General features: G+C 39.6%; 1 protein-coding gene across 7 annotated transcripts in view; it reads right to left on the reverse strand.

Moving 5' to 3' along the window:
• The window catches only part of LOC136420394 (collagen alpha-1(I) chain-like), a 134,402-nt gene that overhangs the window by 52,490 nt on the left and 56,555 nt on the right, over positions 1-25,357 (reverse strand). For all 7 annotated transcript variants that reach the window (XM_066407285.1, XM_066407282.1, XM_066407279.1 and 4 more), the window contains exon 2: positions 6,693-7,258. In XM_066407285.1, the coding sequence (XP_066263382.1) occupies positions 6,693-7,258 (566 nt within the window). The remainder of the gene's footprint in view (positions 1-6,692; positions 7,259-25,357) is intronic.

The following is a 25,357-nucleotide window of genomic DNA, read 5'->3' on the forward strand; positions in this document are numbered from 1 at the left end:
TTGCTTGTGTCAATCTAGGCATGACCTTTCGGGGTTCACGTAAAGGCCGACCATCCATTTTTTTTATAAGGAGGCCGAACAAATATAATTTGTTAGTTGTCAGATTTAAAAAAGGTAATGCTAGATTGGCATATCAACATGAAAACATAGTCTGAGAGGAAAGTCTGTACCTTGGCACCCACAGTTTCAGGGAGTAAACATTCATGGAAACAAACATAGAAATTATGGATCTCCAAGTGGCTAAAGTGTGCTGCATCAGAACTTCAGGTTTCATATTTCATGTTCTGGACATCCTATTTTTTTATGGCTAGATAACCCTTGAGTTCCTGAGAATGTGGTATAGGTTTGGGCCCCCTAGGACTAGTAGTAGTAGCTGCTTTTTTACACCATGCAAGTCATCTTTACCAGAGGAAACATCTTTCTGATGTCCATGGGAAGAAAAAGATGTTTATTTGGCATCTTAGACAGGTGACTGACAAAGAAGACTGGCATCAGGATGTGTTGTACACAGTGCTTATTTACATGGGGACCCCAGACTGACAGTACTGAAGAGCTTTAAGAGTAGGACTGTCAGAATTGTCAGTAACATTGTCAGGGAAGAGGATTGATGGTGTTTAAGTATCTCTTTTTCATCTGGATGAAAAGCTTTCAAGAGGCAGATTTGGGTCAGAGAAAAAACAACATTCTGGTCCTTTCATCAATTTTCTTAAGCCCTTTTCTTTGTAGCAAAGTAGCCTTCTTTAAGTGATTACAACATGTTCCTATACATGTTTTAAGCATCTAGTTTACATTATTGTAGAGGTATACTTTGAAATATGTTCACAAACTCAAGGTGTTCATCGGACACTCAAGAAGTGTTCATCGGACTACTTTTGTTGTCATTGGAGTGACTCCGGTCCAGCTGTGTAGGCTGAGAACACATCTAGTCACAGATACATCAAGGAGAGAGAAACGGCTGTCAAGAAAACTTTGAAAGACATGTTCATTATGCCCGTCACACAGCAGGAAAATGGCAGACGAGTCTGAGAGCTCTAAATGATGTTTTCGGCAGCAATACGCACTGTGTTTTCTCGATCATCATGCGATTTTAAGAAATCAGCCGATGTTCGCGGATCCCCGAGCCCCATCTAATGTGATAGGGTTGATTTTCAGGTGAAAAATATGCTCAAGTCTATCTCGGCGACTTCACATTCTGCGACCATCAGGCAATCAATAAATATTTTTTTCTCAACTGTGTAACAGGGGCACACTTACACTTACTATTATGTGTGCATATTTATGGTCTAGTGGTTAGGTTTTAGTTTAGGTTCCTTGATATTGGACAAGAAGGTCCTGAGTTTCAATCCTGTTGTTTGCCAACTGGCCGCCTACTGGATTGGGTTGAAGTCTTTTGGAAGATAAGTCATGGTCCACTGTTCATTGTACCACCATGACTGTTCATTGTACAAATATACTTCTCAAATGGAGTCTTGGAATTCTTAAAAAATAAAACCAAGTGACCTGTATATAATATAAAGAAGTCTGTCTTCCAGAGATAGAAGGGGGTACAGTAAAATAAACTAAGCTGAATCGAGAAACCTTTCCTCTTCTTTTGAACAGTCAAAGTTAATGGCCTACAGCTGTTTTCATGGCGCTGTAAACATGGCCGTTAAACTGTCTTCCAACGTTTTAAAGTATATCCAGTATTGTCAACACCAGTCATCTAAAGTCTGGGGGACTTGTTCATTCTTGGTTACCACAAGTGATAAGTATGGTACTCAGGTTTGGTATGTCTGGTTTGGTGTAGCCTGGAGTTCAGACTGTTTCCAGGGTCTACACAGGCCAGCTCCATGGCTCTAGTAGCCTGGATGCCAGACCCTGATCTCTATAATACCGTGATTGTATCTTTCGTGCAGGTGTAACTCAGGGAGCCAGTTGTAAAATTTACTGGGGCCCTAGAGCCTTGGTCTGTATAGGCCCCAGAAACAGACTGGCATACAGGCTATTGGTCTAGTCTAGGGCCAACAACTGTGGTATAACTCAAGGGGGGCTATATGGTAAAAATAAGGCTTATTCTTTGGCGGTCACCAAGCCACATCCAGTAGGATATATTTTCAGCCAAAAAAATGCTTGACTCTCTGACGATTTTGAATATCTGCGACCATCTGGCCATCAACAACTTCAACTGGATTGAATAATTTTATTAATCTTTTATAGGGTGGTCCCTTCAGTTAACTGATTGTTTCTTGGCAGGCTCCTGAAACCTCAGCAGGTGTGAGTTTTCTTAGGTTGTTTCCTTGTCCGATTCCTCACGTTCTGGAATTTTCTTAGAATTCCTTTCAACCTTTCCCACATCCTACAATTTCCGAGGAATATAAGTCAAGATTTGTGAGTAGCAGAGACTGTCACCGAGACATGCCTTTTCCTTCTCTAAATTTCTGAAGCATAAGTCCTGACTTAGAATATTCCGGATCAAAAAACAAAACTGCTGACTTGGAATATTCTTGGTCAATTTTGTGACACATACTCTTTCTTTTACACTTCCAATGGCTGGCGGTTGCTTTCTAATTAACTTGTCTCCTGTGGTAAATCTAATTAAAATAACAGTCAGCAACCAATGGCTTCATGCTGAGCACTCCCATAGCCAACTGTCTATCAAAGCCTTTGAAGGAGTAGTGCAGTTTAGTAATCTCCAAGCAGATGTAAGGACCTCGCTCATTCTTTATCCTTTACACCTGTTTTTGCAATATTTACTTTTTGTAGAGTATTGAATTTTAAAAAGGTTCAACTTTTCTTAAAAAGCAGCTTCTAAATGTTGCGAAAATGGACATAGAATGAGTCAAATCCTTACATCTGCTTGGAGAATACATTCTAGACCAAAACAAAATTTTTTGTAATCAAACCTTTCTGCCCACAGGTATCATGAACACCTTAATTTGAAACAGTTTTTCAATGCTTAAAGAATTTGCCATGGTATCATAAAATGCCAATCGAAATATTACAACTCACAATGGTTTTCTGTAGTCCTTTCAAGCAAGTGAGCATCTCTTTTCCCACAGGGTTTCAGATGAAATGGAAAAATTACACACTGATTTCTTTGGGGGTGAACTGGAAGTCAAAACACAGTATGGTTTTAACCCCAAAGGACACGTGGGAAGTTTTCCCTGACCCCAAAGTAGACTCCAACAGTTGATTCAGCTTTTTCTCAGAGAAGCGGAATATAACTTCGTAAGTCGCAGTTATGGCAACCACCATAAGGTACATGTAGTCTGGGAAGATGTTTTGAAATGCAAAGAATTATTTCAAATTGATTTTGTTCTAAGTGCACAGTCAATGTCTTAAGCCAGTTATGTTTTGAAATGTACAGAAATGTTTCAAATTTATGATAATAAGATTTTGCTCTAAGTACGAAGTCAAACCTAAATAAGTGACCACTTCTACATAAGGATAACCTGGCCAATGTTACCACTTTTTGTTGGGTCCACCTGTCCACATAGACCAGATTTTATGGGTCCCCTGAGTGGTCTTCTTGGACAGTTTTCACTGCATTTCAAAGTTTGCCCCGTTTACTCACTTTCTTGGACTAAAACGAAAATGTACAGTAGTGAGAAAATCTGCAAATAATGAAAGTAGGCTGCAAGTGTAGCCTAAACAAAACTGTCTCAATCTCGTTGGTTGACTTTCAAATAAGCGACAGTTTGATAAGTAAGTAGGAGTAACTCAGCAAATACTGAAGCTGATCAATGCTACTGTTGCTTCATTCATTATCTTGCTAATCAAGTGATTGATCCAAGGTAAGTCAACTCCATGACATGTGTACAAAGGGCATTGTCTCTTTCAATTGGTTGACAAGCTAATTCAATTATTGACAATCTACAATCCTGCTAATCAAGTGATTGATACAGGAAAAGTCAATTCCATGACATGTGTACAAAAGGCATTGTCTCCTTCAATTGGCTGACAAGCTAATTCAATTATTGACAATGAGACAGATGCTAATGAGATTGGGTACTTAATTTTAGGCCTTTGTCAGTTCATAAACAAGTCACAGTGTGTTCTGATCAGCCAATAGCTTTGTGGTGATCATTCTTTTGTTGTTTTAATTACATAAATACACAGTCATGTTTTCAAATGCATGTTTTCAGACAATTCTTTTTTCCTTTTTCCGTCAGTTGATTTTAACTTTTTGCTTGTCTACCAACTGAACAAGGAAAAGCACAGTGCCAATTTCTCATGAACTACATCTGCTTGACATGATATTAATCCAGTTTGTGGTCCGGAAAATAAAAACCCAATTACATTTCAAATTTCGCGATATCGGGATTGCGACTGTTATCTATCGATAGACATTTTAGAGATTGGGGATCTGGCATCCAAGCTACAGCTTTTTCTGCCATTTCAACCTTCTTCCTGCTGCCTAACTTAATAGGGCATTGGGTACCAAGCGGCTGCTTCCGAGTGCTAAAGGTTAAGAGGAACTTGATGGTTGTATAGAGGCTTCTTCTGATATGGCAAAAATGCCTAACGACAGCTAAAAAGTGCTTATACAATACTTCATCGTTCAATGGGAGTCTATAGGAATCAGACATTAGCTAGAAACAAAATCTATCACAATAGATCACGACTGCATTCCAAGCGCCGCGGGTATCCCGCGATACATCCTGGTAGTTTGTGTGTAAACCCGTGCTGATATTCGCGTATATTGGCGATATCGGAAAAAAACTGTGTGAAGAGTGGGCCCTAAAATAGTATCTGTCAGAAATAAACCCGGGGCAAGGGGTCAGACAGAGAATCTTGAATGACGATATATCAAGACTAGGCCAGTGTCATAAGCCATCAGCTGGGACAAGAAAAATACCATCAAACCTTTGATGTGAGGCATGCTAAAAATGCGACCGTATTTTGTTGTCTGCAATTCGTCTGAGGGCAACGGTAAATTCCAATAAAAATGTGCAAAGACTTAACATCCTGGAGGTATCTGTGCTTTGAACATTTGGTTGCCATTTCTACATTGAGTAAAAGGATAGCGACCACATTTTGTCCGCATTTCGTCCAAGGCCAACAATAAATTCCAATAAAAATGTGCAAAATCATAACATCCTGGAGGTATCTGTGCTTTGAACATTTGGTTGCCATTTCTACATTGAGTGAAAGGATAGCGACCGCATTTTGTCCGCATTTCGTCCAAGAGCAACAATAAATTCCAACAAAAATGTGCAAAATCATAACATCCTGGAGGTATCTGTGCTTTGAACATTTGGTTGCCATTTCTACATTGAGTGCAAGGATAGCGACCACATTTTGTCCGCATTTCATCCAAGGACAACAATAAATTCCAATAAAAATGTGCAAAATCATAACATCCTGGAGGTATCTGTGCTTTGAACATTTGGTTGCCATTTCTACATTGAGTGAAAGGATAGCGACCGCATTTTGTCCGCATTTCATCCAAGGGCAACAATAAATTTGACTAAAAATGTGCAAAGGCTTAACTCTGGAGGTATCCAAACTTTGAACATTTGGTTGCCATTTCTACATTGAGGGCATGGATGCCATCTGTGTGGTACTTTTAAATGGAAAGACAGGAGTGGGTTCAGTGGAAAACTGCTGGTGTTTTCTTCAGAGAAGATCAAATAAAAGTAAAAGTCTGCATATCTTGTTTAAAAAATTGGTGGATAGACCAATAAGGGTTAAAACTGGCGGGGGGGGGTGAGTATTAAAACAATAAACCAAGTTGTAACAATAATAATCTATACCAGAAAATTGCACTTCAAACCTTGCAGTCTGGTCTTACGCAGGTTGTGAATACTGTATAAAACTGGCGTGTTATGCCAAAAGGCATTTTACCAGTGAAACGAACAAACAAACATTGACAGAAAAACAGCACCTTTTGAAAATTTCAACAACACTAAACTTACCACTTATACTTTCAATCAATCAAAATATCATATGTACATACATCAAATAAAAAACAAGGTCATACAATGAATAATGAGTTTCTTGCATTAAAAAACAAACAGTTGATTTCTAATCAAATATTGTGGTAGCCAGGCTTCCAGGGGTCTTGCCAATGGACCGTTGATGAGAGTAAATTTGTAGTTTGAGTGAAGCCAAAGCAAACTGGGGCTCCACATCTACATGATAAGCCTGACACCGAAGTTGCTCTCTCCAGAGGTCAAATACTTTTGCAATGTTACACTGGGCAGTCGGAGACCTCAATTGCACTTGCACAGCATCCCCCTTTTCAAACTGCCTCGGGTTTCAAGCCAACCTACCAAGATGTCTATTCAGTTTTAGAAGCTGCCTGCGGGGCCTATTGAAAGAGCCTGTAGCTCTGTAAAAGTGTTTACTCAATTAACGAAACATCAGTTTCAGAAGTTTGTGCCCTCCATTTTAAACAAACATCACATCCACACAAATGTTGAGAATCATACGATTTGGGTCAAGAATTAGATCAACCATAACGGCTTTGGATATTAGGTTATAAAGCTAGAAATGGAAAAGTGACAGTAGCTCTTTGTTCAAGTTTACTAGGGACATAAAAACGGTGGCAAATACACGGAAATGGACCTATACAATGACTTGTTACAACCAAGTGTACAAGTAGACATGTTTACGTCTACTTGTCTTAAAATAGAAACTTACCTGACATAAAAACACAACATAAATCATGTCTATTTCAAGAAAATTAATAATAAGATGGAGAAACTCACCAGATATTTCCCTTCCTCCGCGGCACCGGCTTGTCCGACGAACACGGCCGCGGCGGGCGCAAACTCGAGCTGCGACACAGTCCTGTCGAAGAACTGCGTCTCCCTCTCTTCGCAGTCGTAGTACAATGTGACCGCGTTCCCTCTCACGCTCAGGGAAAATCTCAGCCATTCTCCCGCAGTGGTTGGTATGGTGAATTTTGCGACCTCCTGGGTGACTTCGCTGTTTCTTGTATCCGTGTAAATGAATGTGATGTTTTGTAGCTCTTCTCCTGACCTCCCTTTCCCGGCGTCGGCGATCTTCAATCCGAGCTGAATCACGGTCTGGAAGGAATTCGTGACGGCGAACAGAATCCCACCCTCCTGGAAGTTTGGCCTCGTCGTCACCAGAATGGAGAAATCCTTGTAGAACATATTGGGGAAGAACGTTCTAGCGAGCCTTCCGATATTTGCCTCGCTGCCGAACTCGAACGCGGGGAAACCATCGTATCCGCTGACGAATCGTATAGGCGTCGGGAGGGGGACTCCGATCATCTGCAGCAGGTCAATATCCTGCTGGCCGCCACTTTCTGCACCGAGGAAAGAAGAGAAAAGTTTTGTCAATGGGTGGAGGATATAGCTGGCCAACTCTTCTTTCACCACCGGGTCTTCCACAGGGGAGTACTCCTGCTCTAGAGGGAAGAGTGCCTGTGCGTGCGCTCCCGCGATCCTGCCATCGACGTTCCTGAGAAAAGAGCATAACAGCACTGCACAACAGAGGTGACGAGCTGCCCCCGCCATGGCACTTAATTGTATGTTATAGGACCGGAGAGCTCAAAACTCCACTGCCTAGCAACGATTGGGTACGTCGTCAGAAGCCCTGCCTCCTGGTCACTCGGCCCCCTCTGCTCCCTGGCATCTGATCATGGATACCTTGTTGTGTCTGGCACGCTGCCCAGAAATGATACCCCAACTGTCATGGTCAACCCTCTCCGGTTGCAACCTTAGCTCCCTTGACCCAAGAGAGGGCGTTCGTGGGCAAATCGCTCCTTTATGGAAACGTGGACTATATTAGAGGCGAATTCCTCTCAAGTCCGAGACATAATACGATAATTATGCCCAAAGGTGCACTAGCATATGTCAAATATAACCAACAACTATACAGTGACATGGGGTGGCTCTAACCCCTGCTGTTCACCCCTGCCAACCCAGTAAGAAAGAATAACTGCCCCCTGACACCCTAAAAAACAAATTAGTCACGCTCCCACCACAACCTATACCCACCCCATCCCCCTATGTACATATACTACCTGTCATACCTTTACCCCCCACCCGACGAGAAGAGTTCCTGAAGAAGGTTAGAAGGATGAGAAGTCACACCTGTGTCTTATCTAGTCCATGTCTTCTGCCAAAAAGCTATCCTCCGTTATATATGAATATAAATTGGAAACTTTCTGATGTTAAGTATGTCTGAACTCTAAACTGAACGATCATTTATCAGTCATACAATCGGTGAGATTCCATGTGTGACATTTTAAATGAATCTTAGCTGGACTCCAGACGTCCAAGAAGTCATAGTTTATAGACAGACCTTTCTAGACATTAGGGGTCTTCTGCTACTAAATTTTCCTCCATATTATCAGGGCTGGAAATACTGGGTGCATAATTTTGCACTTTTTCTACACCCAAAATTTGGAGCAGTGCACCAAATTTTTGACTACTGGTGTACCAGTGCATTTCGATATTTGGTTACGTACTTAAAGATAATTGTAAAATTATGTGTCATAAAATAACAAAACCTTTAGTTTGTTATATTACTTGTTTACAATTTCAAAGTTAGCTAATTAATTCTAAGATCTAAAGTTCTGAAGAGAGGCAATTAGGTTTTTGCTGACATTCCACTTGATCATATGTTGTGCACCAAAAATTTTCCATGCACCAAAATTTTCCAAAATCATATCCAGTTGCTTGAGTAATTATTTTTGGCGCATCTTATTACATGGATGTCTAACCTTCATCAAGGTACTAGTACCACAATTTTTACATTGAATGTCGAGCCCTGATTATCTATAAAGGCAAATTGAAAACTTTCGGAGTCTGATCCTTGTTTTATCCTCTTCCGTATGGAATGCAGGTCAGATTCCATGTGTGACATTTTAACTGACTCTTAGTTGGACTCCAGAGGAGAGAGAAGTCATAGTTTATAAGCCTAACACCAATTCACCCCCCAGCTATATAAGGCCATGTTGATTTGATTATATGGATTACATCCCCTGGGAACCCCAAAACTAAAAATGAGAATAAAAATGAAAGGTTTGGCAAAAAAAAGTTGCCTTCATCATGAAATCTACGTGGTCAGGAAGGTTCAACAAATGACTAAATATAGACTATGGTATACGGCATAATAGATTCTTCATTTTTGTTCTTTCACACCCTCTTCTGCGACATTAGTATCCTTTTTCCAAAAGACTTTTTTTTTTTGCAATTTACGTCATATATTTGCTCATTTTGCAGCTGCTTTGCTCGATTTACAGTATGGCGAAATACTTTTTTTGGGAAATGGAGGAAAATTGATGCGAAAATTGGATGTCATCCATATAATCAAATCAACCTGGCCTAAGCTCTGGTGTAAATTAAGCGTGACTTTGATGGGAAAAAGTTCTCATGTTTGGTCTGGTTCCTTTCATGGATGACTCTGGGTGAAGTATGGTGAACTCTATCAAAGAAGCTTCACTGAAATGAAAAATAGTCAAATGCCGGCGATGTATTTCAAAGCAAGGCTACAATGTAGGCAGGTTCATGGAAAATTATCCAATCAAGTTCAACCACAGGATTCGATGGATCACCCCCACAAACCCAATGTGACAGTCAGATGAAGAAGAGCCTACCTAACTGAAGATTAGATTCTCTATTTTATATTTTGTGTGACATTTTAAGACCTTTAACCTTCTGTCTGCTTCCTAACCCGTAACCAAGACAGAACCAGTAGCCAAACGGCTACCTCAGTGTACTAAAGGTTAAAACAGAATATTGTACCACACATTTGCAGAGTTTTACAATAACACTACATATTAGTAACTTGTGTCTCTCTAAATCATAGTGTGAACATGGCAATGATTTCTTTAAAGTAGACATTTGTGCCAATACTCAATAGTATAGACATCATTCAAGATAGTCAAACCTGTACCAATGCCCACGTGAGGACCACCTGACCATTGTGATCACTTTTCAGTGGTCCCTGGCCTTTGACATGTGAAAACAAAGTTTTTGGGCTGAAATTTGGGGCAGATCAGTCATTTGTCAAATCATTTGTCAAACCTTTTAAGCCAGATCCAAACATTCAATCTTCAAACATCAGTCAAGTATCTGATATCTCTGTAAATAAAGATCGTTCCAAGATAACATGTGATAGATCATTTCATCCCCAATGAGGCAGCACGTATCCCCATCCTTACAGATGTCTAGAGACAGAGTCTGTTATAGCCTGGATGCCAGACCCCCAATCTCTGAAATACAAATATATCAAAAAATCTCTGAAATATCTATAGTTTGGATATTTCAGAGATTGGGGGTCTGGCTAAGTCTGTTAAAATCACAAATCCTTAATATGCTCTTCTACATACAGATGTTATAGCATTGAAATTTACCACATTTGTGGCAGCACTGTGGTCTTGTGGTTAAGCCAAGGTTGTTGACTTAAAATCTAAATGTATTAAACCTATTTCCAATCTCCACTCAGGTGGGAATGAGTACCTACAACCTTCACTGAGGATGTCCTCTCAAAAGTTTACTTTAACCATTTTTCAAAGAGAGATGATGTCAACTGTGATATATGAATCAGACACTGTTACCATGAAATATTGTCAGGCTTCAACCATGTCTTTAACCTTTAGCCTGCAAATGCAGCTCCTTGGCACTTAAATTTGTATTGGCTATGGGGATTCTCTTTGGAGTTTGGAGTCACTCCATTGTTGTCATCACCACAGCATCTTGGCATATATGTACAGTACATCCTGCCAACTGGACATTCAGCCAAATGTAAGATTGACCAGGTTATGAACTACAATGCAGTTACATGTTGGATGGTATAACCCTGTGTTAACTACAGTTTTTCTTGGCTTGAGTCTAGAACACAAACATATAAGTCATTAGCACTTGCCAAAATGCAACATGTTTGACGCAGGGTGAGCCCACCTTGGGATGGAGCCTGTAATTGGAAGCTGTTTGGAGAAGAGAGGGAGCCAGCCAGACTTACGGTACATCTTTTCTAAAAGTTTTGTTTGTTTGTTCGTATAGCCAGTAAACCACCTTTACTTAACACACCAGTTTTGTACAGTAGGCAAAAGGTGTGTAAGACTGGACTGTAAGGTTTGATCCACTCACATCGGGATAGACCCCAACTCTTTTCAATAACTTATTACTTCGAGCATGTTCAAGATCCCACCACACTTATTGAATAAGTGTGGTGGGATCTTGAACATGCTCGAAGTGTGCTCTCCTAAACCACAGGACCTTCGAAATTCTGTAAAATGAAGGAATGACATATGCTGGCAATAGCCATGATCTGTACCAAGCCTGATTCGACATTCATTCCATTAGCCTTTAACTACTGTAGCTGTCTCAAACAAGATCAACCTTACAAAACCCTGGAATCTACATGGCATAATCAAAATGTCTGTCGGATAAAAAAGGCGAAGAGTTTGTCTAAGGAGATAAACTTCTTAAACGGTTTAGAAAGAGTTATCTTCGAGAAGCTCCAAAATAGCCTCTAAAGAACGTCACATTACCATCAGAGTTCAATGAAGAACCACCTGAATGACATCCGAAGTTAAACTTCACAGTTGCTAAGGATTACCAGTCAATTCCTTCAAGGTGCCTGGCATTCTAACGTGCTGACATCTATTTTCTTAAGGTCTCGGCCATGTCTCAAGGTCTTCCAGGCAAACGTCTATAACCTTCCAGCATTACTTATCCTTCCTAAGACACACACCTTTGATCTTAAGTAATGAGTACCAGAGATGTCTTAAGAGAATCTGATCACTGTTTGAGATATCACAGTACCATAGATATAGCTATTGACTGTAACTAGGCTGTATAAACATAGACATTTATGAACATAGAGGTTAATGGTAAAAAAAGGTCAACTCTGAAGGGCATCAGTGTCCAACATCTACGTAAGTAGCTCTCTGATTGGTTCAAAGTTTACTATTATTGCAGAATGTTCACGTATACATAGTCTAACTTTCCCTTAAATCATTTGCTACCATGAAAAAAATACGTTTTATTGTTCATGTTTATGAAATATTAAAAGTGTTCTTCACTTCTAAATGCCATACTGATACTGTAGTAGTGTAATAGGTAAACTTATATCATTAAGAGACAAGACACTTTTAAGGGGCTGAAGAAGACCTTCCAGTTTCCTTTAACATCTAAAGGTGGCAAAACTCAGTTATCATGACATGTTGCTCTCACCAATATTTGTTATTTGTAGTCAGCTACAGGTATAACTAACAAATCATTACAAATTCTTTCTTTACCTTGTTCTTCCTTTATTAACTCTCCAAGGAAATCAACTACTTAATGTTTGCATTCTTAACCTTGATTCTTAAGGTTCCCTGGGAAGATAGAGGACCAAGGATCAAGATGCTGGTATCATATGATACTTTGTTTGGTCTTTTACAACACAATCAGTCTTTCACTCTCTATAGAGATCTTCTATATCTTGTTCTTCCTAATCTATTTTCAAAGTGAATTAACCATCTAAAGTTTGCAAGCTGAGAGACTATTCTTCTCCAGAGTCCTGATATCAACTTCAAGGCCAAGTACATGTTATATATGGTACAGGGGATCAATAAAAGCTGGTCTATGTGGACAGGTGGTCAATTTAGACAGGCTAGCGTCAATGGGAAAAAGGGACCAGCAAAAAGTGGTCACATTGGCCAGGTGGTCCTTATGTAGAGGTGGTCATTTGTACAGGTTTAATTTTGAAATTTGCTCTTCTGTACTCTTCTACCATCTAATTTTGCACACACCTGGCTCTATCGTTTTCCAAAGATTATTTCATTTTGAATCTATTTATTGGTTTGGCTGTTCAGGACACACATGTACAGCCAGGGCTGCATGCCCAACTAGCCTGTTGCTATTACAAAGATCTGTTGTCCCTTGGCCTTGCGTACTGGAGTCCTGGTGTCAAGGGCAAGTACATGTTATATATGGGAGCATGTGGTCACACCTGCACCTTAGTTAGAGTAGGGGTGGTGAACTGTTTGACACTTGGGGAGGGGGACAGTGGACAGTGACATACAGTCAGACCTTTACACAAGGACCACCTGGCCAATGTGACCACTTTTGGTGGTCCCCTTTAGATGATTTTCCCCATTGACACAAGCATTAAGAATCCTGTTTATAGTGACCACCTGTCCACATAGACCAGATTTTATCACTTTATCAGTCCCCTGAGTGGTCTTTTTGTGCAGTATTTGAATAACTTTTGAACGCCGATCATTCAAAACTTTGAAGACACTTATTCCAAAATATACATTATGAAAAAATAGAGATTTGATACAATGACACAAACTCAAATTTGACAACATTTTTCCTGGCAGTAACACATAAGAAGTCCAAAATGCCTCTTTTGAAACATACTAAATGACTTTCCAAATCCAAAGTGACTACATCTATCAGATCATCGTTACATCTGTCTACAAAAGTAATCTAGTGCGGAAAGCTGATATGCCTTCATATGACCCTTATTGCGCTTTAAGTCAAGGGCAGCAACTCTAAAATCCCTAGAGGGGTTATGAGCACTTCCTACCACTTTTCTAAATAATTACCCACATTTCACTTTTTAAAAAGTTTAAAAGTTATCTTGATGATTTCTAGTATCGTATGATTTAAAGTATTTCTTACGATTTCTTAGATTCATTTAGACCCAATTTAGACATAATATAAAATGGACGTAATATCCTGTATTAGCCCATCTGGAACAAATATATATACTAATTTCAACACGGACTGTAGAATATCATTTTCAGATGAACTTATGGTTTAGGTTAAACGGAGGATAAGGAAAGAGTCTGATGACGCCATTTAGATGGTAGATTGTAATACTGTAAATTTACTTACTTTTGCAGTGGTTTTATTTCTCCATAGGAGAGAAAAGGGTTTATTTTACGGCGTTTCAAATTACAATACAGAGGAAACTCCCTACAAATACTAGGGAGACATTCAGTTTTTGTTTGCTGTGGTAAGAATTCGCGGTTAAAAGATAATTGCAGAAACCATGAAAATAAATGCCACAGTGAAAGTTCCAAATTTACAGTAACTAAACAGAATTAAAATCTATGGGTTATCTCTGTACCAGAGGGATACTTAGTTTAATTTGATGGTGTAAGAAATGGAGTGATATGTTTAATGTTTGTTTGAAGGAATCATTCTAAGTCCTATTTCAATAAACTATTGTCCAAACTGAAAGCTAGCTAGTTGGCACAACCTAGACCTGTAAGCTAACCAGAACACCACAAGTAAATCAGGAACTGTATTTATTTTTCTACAAGAAGTCTGAAGGGTAGAGAGACGTTGAACTCAACATTGATGGTAACAAGTTGTTTAACTCAGTCGGTGGTCCCTCTGTTTTAAGATAAGCCTATCTGAACTATTTGCCTTGGTGCTTTAACAATCGGTAATGGCAAAGAGAAGGAATTTATGTTGAGTACCCATAAAAAAACCATCTGGCTAAAACAACCTAAAATTTTACAACTTAACTCAAAAGCTATCTTCCAACTAAAAATCGTGACCACAGCTTGTCCAGAACACAAGATAACAAAACCTTAAATTCTTCTCCAGTCTGCAGTACCAAAGCAAGACATGAGGGGGCCAAAAATCTAATCATTTCGAGGTCTCATCAAGACCTTCCCACATACAAAATATCAAGACAATCCATCCAGGCATTCTCAAGTTTTCGTGTTGACAGACAGACACACACACACACACGCAAACACTCCCGAAAACATAACCTTCTGGTGAAGGTAATAAAAATGTTGGTAGAGACTTTAGGTAATGATAATCTAACAATTAACAGACCAAAAATAAAGGCTTTACAACATTCCTTTTATAGTTAAATTCAACAAGAGCCAATGAACCAATGCTAGACTCTTGAGTCTCTTCCTTAACAGGGACAGCATTGTGCACTGCACGCCCTTGGCCTGACGAGTTCTGTCTGTGACACTGTGTGCGTTGGTGCATAGCTAATCACTAAGAAAATTGAACTTGACCCAACATACTTGACACCACAGGCAAACCAAGAAAACAAATCAGTTTTGTGTGTTCCACCCACACAAAGGACCATATGCTTCTGAATGAATCAGGATGGCTCTTACACTAGTTACAGAGGCATTGAAGAGTGAAGAGTTCAAAAATGTGTGTAAAAGCTGATCAATCAATTGGACAAAAACAGTTCAGCAAAAATAAACCTTGCTCTGTGAACTTATTTGTTCATTTAGTGTAAGTGTACAAATGTGTCAAAAATAAACAGAGCAGTAGACAAAAACACTGTGCCTATACAAGTACAGTTAAAACCTCTACAATACAAGAAGTGACCACCTTTACATAAGGACCACCTGGCCAATGTGACCATTTTTTTGTGGTTCCTTAGATCGTTATAGCAACCACATTTCCACAATCAAACTTTTCAAAGACCAGACCTGAGGAGTCTTCTTGGGCAGGTTTGACTGTATAGATCAAATGGTTCCAAAAGAGACACTGTGCCAAAAGAAAGCTTTTCATATTGGTTAACTAGATACATGTATTTCTAGTTTCAAGTCACATTTTTGCAGTTCTTCAATTGGAATCATCTTTACAAGTCCATGCAGTCTCACCTGGTAATACAGAAAATGTGTAAAAACACTTCAAAGTAATGACCTTTCTTTCAAGACATATCTCTGATGAAAGAAGGTCATACATATGCTTGACCATTGGTCATAAGATCAAGTCACTGGTGTCAGGTGAGCCTAAAGTGTCAATCTTACATGTGTTGTATATTTGAAAATAGGACAGAAAGGACTTTTCCATGAACATGCAATGCAACTGTATAAACTTCACACATCAATCACAATTAAAATGAAGTGAAAATGAGATTCGGTTATGTCTACTCATTGTTGACACAGGTTCTAGCTGACTTTATCTGACAATCAAGGTAAGTTATAATCTTTATTTGCAAACTCAAGCCAGAAGGCTAATTGCAAGGGGATACACTGATACAATAATGTGAAAAGATACAAATTGTCTAGATCTTTTATTTTGATGTTTCTACATACATTACTGGGGGGGTTGACTTCTTCTTTGGAGGCAGTGGCTATGCGCTAATGAATACTAGTACTAGTAGTAGTCCCACATTTCTAATGTTAAGTGGGTTTTGTGATTTTAGTAGAAATGTAGTTTTTTTCTAGTTTTTCTAGATGGTGAAAGCTTGGGCCACTTGTAGTAACTGTTTCAAAAAACCTGTTTCTTTCAGCCTAAAAATGAGAGCATATATTTGTATAGCTGATACAATATCATATCATCGTATGACACATTGATCTTTCCCTTGCCTTCATTATGTGGTATTGGTATCAAGATAATAAAGTTTTCCTCTCATAGCTTACCTACCCTCCTTTTCGACTTGAATACTCCTTTGTTCAGCTTAATTTCTCAAGATCTATTACCAGAAACACCTTGACTTCTTTCAAGTTCTAGTTCAGCTTTGAACAGAACAGGTCTCACGAAGGTGTTGAGCTATTTATAGGTGTCTACTAACCAAGCAGAACTGAACTTCCCGTTGTCAAGTAGGGCCGACAAACACACAATCCACCCCATACTGCGACTCTCAAAGAGTCAGACAGGAAATCTACTTCAGACGTCGAGAATGATCTTGAACTTGAAAATTGTGAACAGACTGATCCAATACTCCTAGACGTCACCAGCAGGCCTGTGTAGTAAAACGTTTTAGCAGACAAATGAAAAACAGACCGGCGGTAGTGATTAGGTAGACAATGGGTGAAATGGCTGCTTGGGTCGAGTACAGAAGCTTGTGTTTGAACTTCGAGTGACCTTGAGGAAATCTACATTCATGAAACAAGGTGTGATTCGGAGTGAATGTTGTAACAGTGATGTGCTGGTAGAACTATGAAACACATGCACACAAGGCGCCAAACCCGGGTCAGGCCAGTGCACAAACCCAACGCACTTACCACTAGGCTAAAGGTCCGGACTTGAACCACACCAGCATTTAAATGCTAGGCATCAAAATATCAATCAAACTGTTAATTTTGCAGTTTTTCCTTTATTGTTGTCATTTCAGGGTAGCAACCTGTGAAAAGAACTCTGAACTGAACTATCTGAACTTTCTGACATTGTGGTAAGGTTGTTTGATAAGGTGCACTCAAGTTGACCCTGCTAAGGCAAAATGTAGGGGGGGGGGCAGTATTTTCAGCAAACAAGTACTTGATAAGGGCAGAAGTTGAAGGCCATGGTTCTAGGGAGTCCCTAAAGAATGGCCAGCTGTGCCAGGCTGATTTCATGCAACAATGTAGGATTTTACACATGTGCTACCTGACCCTCAGTCTTTTGCTGTTGCTGTTCTCTTTATAAAACCAGTTTTCTGTGTCAATGATGAAAGCACTAGATATTACAGTAGATTCCGCATATTTTTTTAACTATACGTCTAACTTGTCTACATACTAACTTTTAATGTATAGTTCTGGGTCATTATAAAATGTATTTGGACAAAAAATACAATGTACGACAAAGGGCTATATAATTATTCATTGTTTTTACAACTGAATGGTGGTAAATGGTTTGCTATTATATACAATTTCCTGAATCATACAATAGCAAGAAATACTAGCTTCGTCTGTGGCAACAAACTCTTCCAGAGCCAAATTGCACAACAAGTTACTGACAAAATCAACAAAAATTTACAGTAATACACATCAAAAAACATTAAAATTCCAGTAGTTTTTTTTTTCTTTCTGATATAAGAAACTTGTACATGGGACAGTGTGTCTGATACTAACCTTCCACCAATCCCCAGAACATGTCTAAAACCATCACGCAACAGCCTTAACCTTGACTCTTAATCACAAACATTCAGTCATGGTCGACAACTCTAAAGGAAGGGTAAGTTTCAGGCCACTGGATGGCAGGATAGGAATGGCAACTTCCTGACACACAGTAAGGTTTTCCCTTAGATCTATGGCTGCCCTGAGAATGTGATCATCGTGTGTAAAATCTACATTTTACAGAGCAAATTCAACATTTTACAGAGCTATATTTTTCCACTTTTCTCTCTAGTGACATTGGCTGGGCTTGGGTAGAGTAGAGCTGAGCTGAGTAGAGTAGGGTAAAGCTGGCCCTTTCCTTGATTAACCTTTAGTACTCTGAAGTAGCCATTTGGCACCTAATCCCCTATTGGTTACAGAGTGAGGAAGCAGGGAGAAGGTTAAAAAATCCATCTGTTCAAGTTTCTTGTGCTATGGACAGATCTAGGACATTCCATCCAAAAGAGAATGAATGAATGAATGAATGAATGAATGAATGAATGAATAAATGAAGGAAGGATTAAAGGAAGGATTAAAGGAAGGAATGAAGGAATGAAGGAATGAAGGAATGAATGAAGGAAGGAATGAATAAATGAAGGAACAAATGAAGGAACGAAGAAATGAAGGAACGAACCAACTAAGATTAAAAGATAGGAACAGAACGATATAGATAAGACTTGCTTCTATTTCTTTTGTATGTGCAATAGGGTTGATCTCCTAATGTAACGCTTTGCTGACAGATACATCTTAATTATGTCTAATTTCTAGTACTAATGCACACAATCCTACTATTCATCATTTCTAGAGAAGCATTTGTTGATGGATTTTTCTTTCAATTGAATCTTGCCAACATCAAGCACCAGACATAAACATTTTGACCTCTCTACCTATGGGTCCCTTCAGGGGTCACCTTGCCACTCAGAGAACACAATTCATTGTTTGATAAAGCAGAACACAGGAGGAAATGGAATCCCCCCTCTTTGCTTGACCTTTGCCCCGATTTTTCATCACTTGGGAGAACATACAGAGAGAACCACACAAAACAAGACCAAGGGTTATTTCACACTCATTAGGCCTAGGGAAAAAATGTTGTGTTTCTGGTTTTTCTCACCAATGCTAAGAAAAACCTGCCGACAGTAATTTTTTTTTTCTGTGGGTCCACTGCTGGCAAGGGACATGAAATTTTTGATCGGACATCTGGGTGACAAAAATGTTGTAGACTCATTTTTTACCATGTTCTCCTCACTGCTGCTGTAATAGAAATTTGTGCTTGTACAGTAGTCTACATAATTATGATGTTGAAAATATCAGTCTCCTGAAGCATTTCAGTTTAACATTGTTTAACAATAGTTGGATCATTTCATCAGCAAAAATCTTTTTAAAAAGGAGAGAATCCTTCCCAACCTGTTTCTTTCCAGACTGAAATCGGAAACACATCATTGACTACCTTAGGCCTTATGTACCCTTGGAAAGGTCAAACAATTATTTTCGCTTGACCCACAATTTCCCTTGGAAGATATCACTTCCACAGTGACTGGAGGTTATCATCACATTATCTTTTAAAAATGTAGAGCCAAAGAAAAATCTAGCTGACTTTGCAAAATAAATTAAGGATATTTGTGGTTAGACCCATTGTTAACTTACATATTGTATGCCATCCAATCTATTGTCACGTTGTTCAGTAGATCATTGATGGACAAAATACTGTTCTTTAAATCAAATATCTATTTGCCTAATAAACTGGAAAAAGGGGATTCATGATCACTGGCAAGTGAAACCCTAAAGGAGGTTTTCGCAGTGTTTTAAATTTCCAGTTGGAACCTTCTGTAGTGCAGTAGCAATACATTAAAAATGTACATTTGCATTGTCATGAATATACTGTGGAGAGGGCACTGAGAAAAGCAACAAAAATAAAACCATGGTGAAAGTTTCAAGATTTACCGTAACCCCGTAACCACCCCCCCCCCCCCTTCCAGGACACCTGCACAACTGTCCAAGCAAATAAACACAAGCCTTTCAAAGCCAGACAACCAAGTAATTAGGGATCAAGTTTAAAACTGCCAGACAGGTAAATGGGATGTGTATTGAGTTTCTAAAGAATGTCCAGCACAACTCATTAGACACTCAAGTGGCTATGAAAGAGAGAAAATACTAGTGCCGCATCATCGATCGAGGATATCAACTTCAAGTGCAAGCAAATGAAAAATCCTCTTATCCTAAATGTACCTCAATCTAAGCCATTCATTTATACACACATGAAGAATTACTTAATATGTACAGTCAAAACTGCCCAAAAAGACCACTTTGAGGCCCAATAAAATATGGTCTATGTCGAAAGGTGGTCACTATAGACAGGATTCTTAATGCCTGTGTCAGTGGGCATAATCATCTAAGTTACCTTCTTCTTCTGTCATCCTATATTGAGGTGAAGCATGATAATTTTTCAAGTAGATAGTAGTGCATTGCAGCTATATATGCTATGGCTTGGGTTTTTAGCAAATCGTACCAAGCCACCCCTTCTCGATAGCTGTGTTGGGTTCTTTTACATGCAGACAACTGAGAATACCACATGGACCTAACAGGTGCTAAATGTTAAACTGTTGGTATCCGTGACTCTACTCAAGACCACATCCCTTCTTCCTCTCTAGATTACACCTAACTGCTGACATCTTCCTTTTTTACTCCCTGCAGGTCAAAGGTTCGCCTTTCCAGAACACTTGATCAAGAAAACAATTTCACACTAAGGAACATGGACAGCCTTCAGTTTAGATAGCAGTTAGTGATTGTTTGATCTTCTTAATGACTTAAGTCTGTTCATTATCCTGTAGAGCATCAAGTTGAATGGACTTGACATTTTCGCCAGGGCCTAGCTTTGTGTGGAGGCCATGGCCACATCCTATAGACCGATCCTGAGTGTCCATCACAATTAGCAGTTCAACCAATGATAGCATGGCAATTGGTGGGAGCAGTGGAAGATTAGCTGAACTGTTCACTGAGTAGCCTGAACTCAATCAAGCTCCTGTAACAGCTTGCCGACCTGTAACTGCATAGCCGCCCGGGAGGGGACAGAAATCCCCGGACAGCTGGAGTTTGTGTTATACAAACTATTCACTGAGTTCATTGACCTAAACTGGTTTGACCTGATACAAAGTAGAACTGACAGAAATTAAGAACAATTGCGAATTTTCCTTCTGGTTCAAATTAAGGTCAAGTAAGTCTATATCAACAAATGCTTTGAGGGAATGTAGTGACAAAGTCCTGGAAATGATTACATACAAATCCATACAGCTTTTAAAATACAAATAATCATAAGTTATCAAAAGCTGTTGTTGAAAAAAACACCTTCACTCAATCATACATTGTGCATCTTCAACATTTCATTACTACCTTGTACCCCCTCCCATTTTCTTTCCCATGGAACAGCCCATAGCAGGTGCAGTTCCTCCCTAGCAGATGACATTGACCTTCCACCTTTAACCCCATCTTTGTTTATCATGATATAAACAGTTCATGCCCCCTGTTGTTTTACGAACTGTCAATTGATAGAGACCTTCAGGCAACCCCACGCCAAGTCACTGTTAATTTTGTCTTTATTACATGTGCACATTTAGACTAACTGGCCTGTTGGTTGTCAACGTTTCTACACTAACACTTCAATAACAGCAGTTGTCCTGCACTGGGCAGGACCTTTGAGGCCATTTTTACCTTGAACTTGACTTTATCTTAGCTGGAACCAGAAGAACACCTTACAGAGCAAGATTCCACAGCCACAGGGTAGCCAGAGTATACGTACTAGAGTATGGTCCTCATTACCTTCGCATAGAAGGTTATGGTTTCAGGTGCATGTGTCTGTGTCTAGAACTATGAGTGTCTGTGTGTGTGTCTGTGTGTGTGTCTGTGTGTGTGTCTGTGTGTGTGTCTGTGTGTGTGTCTGTGTGTGTGTCTGTGTGTGTGTCTGTGTGTGTGTCTGTGTGTGTGTCTGTGTGTGTGTCTGTGTGTGTGTCTGTGTGTGTGTCTGTGAACACAATAACTCGAGAATGCCTGGATGGATTGTCTTTATTTTTGGTATGTGGGTAGGTTTTGATGAGACATCAAACTGATTAGATTTTGGGCCCCCTAGCAGCCTGTTATGGTACTGCAACGGAACTTCAGGTTTTTGTTTCTCGTTTCCTACTGCAAGTCCATCTTGATTCACAAAACCTGGTATGATCAGGGTCTTAGGCTGATTTTTCAAGTGCAAAATACTGATTAAAACAGTCACAGATTTTCTTTGGCTCTTTTAGACATTGACAAGTCAGACCACCCTTTGCTATAAATAAATCTACATTTGTCCAATCTGTCTATTTGACCACCCTTCGAGATTTCCATTCCCACTGACAAAACTTAACCTTTGAACAAGAGCAAGTGACATGTATGCCGAAGACTGTGCGTCCCTGGCTGTCTTTCTCACCCTTTTCATATGTTCAAGAACTTCAAAAGTTTGTATGACGGACTTCAAACATCTGCAGTTTTGAAGTTAAGTGCATCTGTTTGGCATCTCGTATAGTAACTGGCAGGAAGAATGTTAAATTCTACAGCTGGTTAAACAAAGTTTAAGGAAATACTCCATCAAAAGCAATTTTATGAAAAGACCAAAGATCTGAAGACACGTTGGAAGTATACATTTTACAACAGCTGGCCGGAAAATTATAAAGTCAGATTATTTTCTTCTACCAGTCAATAAAGCATCAAAATTCACCGGGCACAGACAACGTTAGAGACAAACTTCTACTGAAGTTCAATTTCTGATCTCTGACAGCGGCTGGCAAAAGAATGTAGCCATGTCCTACTTGACTCTCACCACTTCATGCATTGTAACTGTAGAATGGTTCATAATTGAAGTAAGCCAATTATAGTTTCAACCCCCAGATTTCGATCCAAAAGCCAGAGGCACTAGACCCTAACATTACTACATGGTGACCATGCATGTAGAAACGAAGTCATCCTTGATCATACACAGCATGGTCTAGGCTTACTGTAAATCTTAAAACTTTTGCAGTGATTGTATTCATGCGGTGACCACTCCACAGTGAATTTGTGATACACCGAGAATGGTTTTCTGGTGTATTATTATTACCATACTATAGAATTGTTTCAACTGCAAATTTAAAACACTACAAAAAACCTCTATATTCTCCCTATGGCGAAATACAACCACTGCAGAAATTAATAAATTTAAGGTACTTAGAGATGCAGGTGTGAAATAGGATCCAGTTTTCATCATATCATAACTGAGTGGGATGAAGCTACAGGAATGTGGAGGTAAATCAGAATGTGACATGGGAGGATATTATATGTGGAGAAGACATGTCCATCTCTGCTTCTTACCATGTTATCACAAAATAAATCAGACTTACAAGACAGGATTAGGTGAGGGGGAGAGACTAACTGAAGTGGTTGTGTGGTTCAGGTTGTTGACTTAGAATCTAAAGGTTATAGGTTCAATTCCCAACAAACCCTAAAAGCACTTTGCACCTTTTTGATGAGCGGCCTAAACTGGAAGAGATCTTCCTACCTGGCTGAAAAGATCTACTCTCTAATCTACTCTACTCTATTCTTTTTCCTCACTGGACTGAAAATGGGTATTCGGTTAGGGACATCGTCTTGGATAGGAGGCAAAGCTGCGGGTCCTGTGTTTAAGGAGAGTCACACCTTGAGCACAATAAAGAACATACCGCACAAATCGAAAAGAGTAGGGGTCCATCCAGAGTGAAGTGGATCAAACCTTACAGCCTGGTCTTACGCAGCTTGTACTTATACTGTACAAAACTGGTGTGTTACGCCTAAAGGTGGTTTACTGGTAATGCAAAATAAACAAAAGGTAGGACAGTTTGTCATCCAATCACAAAACATGAGGATATTTTGCAAAGCATCCAATAACACAAAACATTTTTTGGGGTGTTCTTGCATCACATTTGAGATTTCTACAGGATGTCAACTGAAAAATCAAGTTGCCTTATTTTCATCTTCTCTTGACTTCTAGATTTGTAAGATAGCAAAAAAGCTGGACGAAAATTTGGCCCAAGTTTGTGTAATCTTTGAATTACATGTTGTTATGCCTCTGACTATGAGAGGTTTCCCATTACAAACATGAGAACTTTCTCCTTCCCTCCCCCTTCTATTCTAGCAACTACCTCCCTCTTGCATCAAAATCTAATCATACATACCTCACCTCCCTTTTATCTAAAAAAAGCTTCCTACTTATCCCATCAAACTTTGAAGAAAAATGAAGAGGTGGGAGAGAAGTATGGAATCAATGAAGCTCAGCAGGACAAAGGTTGAAGTGAACATTTCTTGTGTGGGCTGGAGGGCAAGGTTTGGTCGTATCCCATGGCAAAGGACGGTATAATTCGGTGAATAGGGAGTGTATTAACGATTGTATGTCAGAGATCAACTTTGTAGGGTGGGCATGTCAGTTACCCTTTAAGCCGACACACAGCATGTTCGGTGAACTTGTCTGGCTGTTTTAGATTCCAGGGCTAAAAGTCAAGTCTTTAACCTTCAGATTGCTAAGGTAGCCGTTTGGTACCAAATTTGTACTGGTTCCTGGGTTAGGCAGCAGGGAGAAGGTTAATCATAAAGGAAGAGTGGTGCAAGGTCGATATGGTTATTATAATCCAAAGCAGTCTGAGCCAGAGACCACACCGAAAATATTCTGTTCTGTCTACTTGCCCCCCTCCCCCTTCCTCCAGATGTAAAAGTTGTAGTTTTCCACCTGCTTCCTCCAGAGATTGGGTACCATGAAATTTGTAAGTTAGCTATAGGTGGGAGGGCTGTAACCCCTTGAAACTCTATACTCTGCACTTTCAGGGCCATTCGCTGTAGGGAGCACCTCACCAATAATCCAATTAACCATTTAACATGTGCTGAAGCAATGAGACCTATAGTCCATTGTAGCCAATAAAATGCACAAAAATTATTGATCAAGTACATGTACATGTAGTAGGTGATAAGCCATGTGTTACCTTTATGAAAAATGTAGGGTTATGTTTTCGGGAGCGTTGGTGTGTCTGTGTGTCTGAGACCTCGAAATGATGAGATTTTGGGTCCCCTTGTGGCTTGTTACGGGACTGCAACAAAACTTCAAGTTTTGGACAAGCTATGGTTGTGATTTTTTGTATAAATCAAAGGAGGTACAAAGCAAGATACACAAGAGTACACAAGAGGAAACGAATATCCCAATGTGCCACCGAATTGTCTGAAACAGGCACTGTGGTCTACAAAATCATTTCATTACTTTTTTCTTTACTTTTCTAAAGCTGTTGACTTTCTTGTAGATGGCCTTCAAATTATTCTGCTTGACAAGGAGTTATATCTTCAAGACCAAGGCAAAATGAACAAGTGGAAAGATGATCCAAGACGATGGCCTTCCTCTCAGCTAACCTCTAAGATTATCTATAAGATAAGGCTTAGAAGTTAGCTGAGGTTGACTGAAGTCAACATGTGGCCTTTTAAAGTGATGAATTCTAACCTGGGGGCATAGGCAGGGCCTGCCCACCTGAAAAAACCTCAAATGCCATCTCCTTTCCCTCCCTCCCCCATGCACCCACACATACCACATTCTCATGTCCTGCA

The sequence above is a fragment of the Branchiostoma lanceolatum genome, chromosome 15, assembly GCF_035083965.1.
Source record: "Branchiostoma lanceolatum isolate klBraLanc5 chromosome 15, klBraLanc5.hap2, whole genome shotgun sequence".
Lineage (NCBI taxonomy): Eukaryota > Metazoa > Chordata > Leptocardii > Amphioxiformes > Branchiostomatidae > Branchiostoma > Branchiostoma lanceolatum.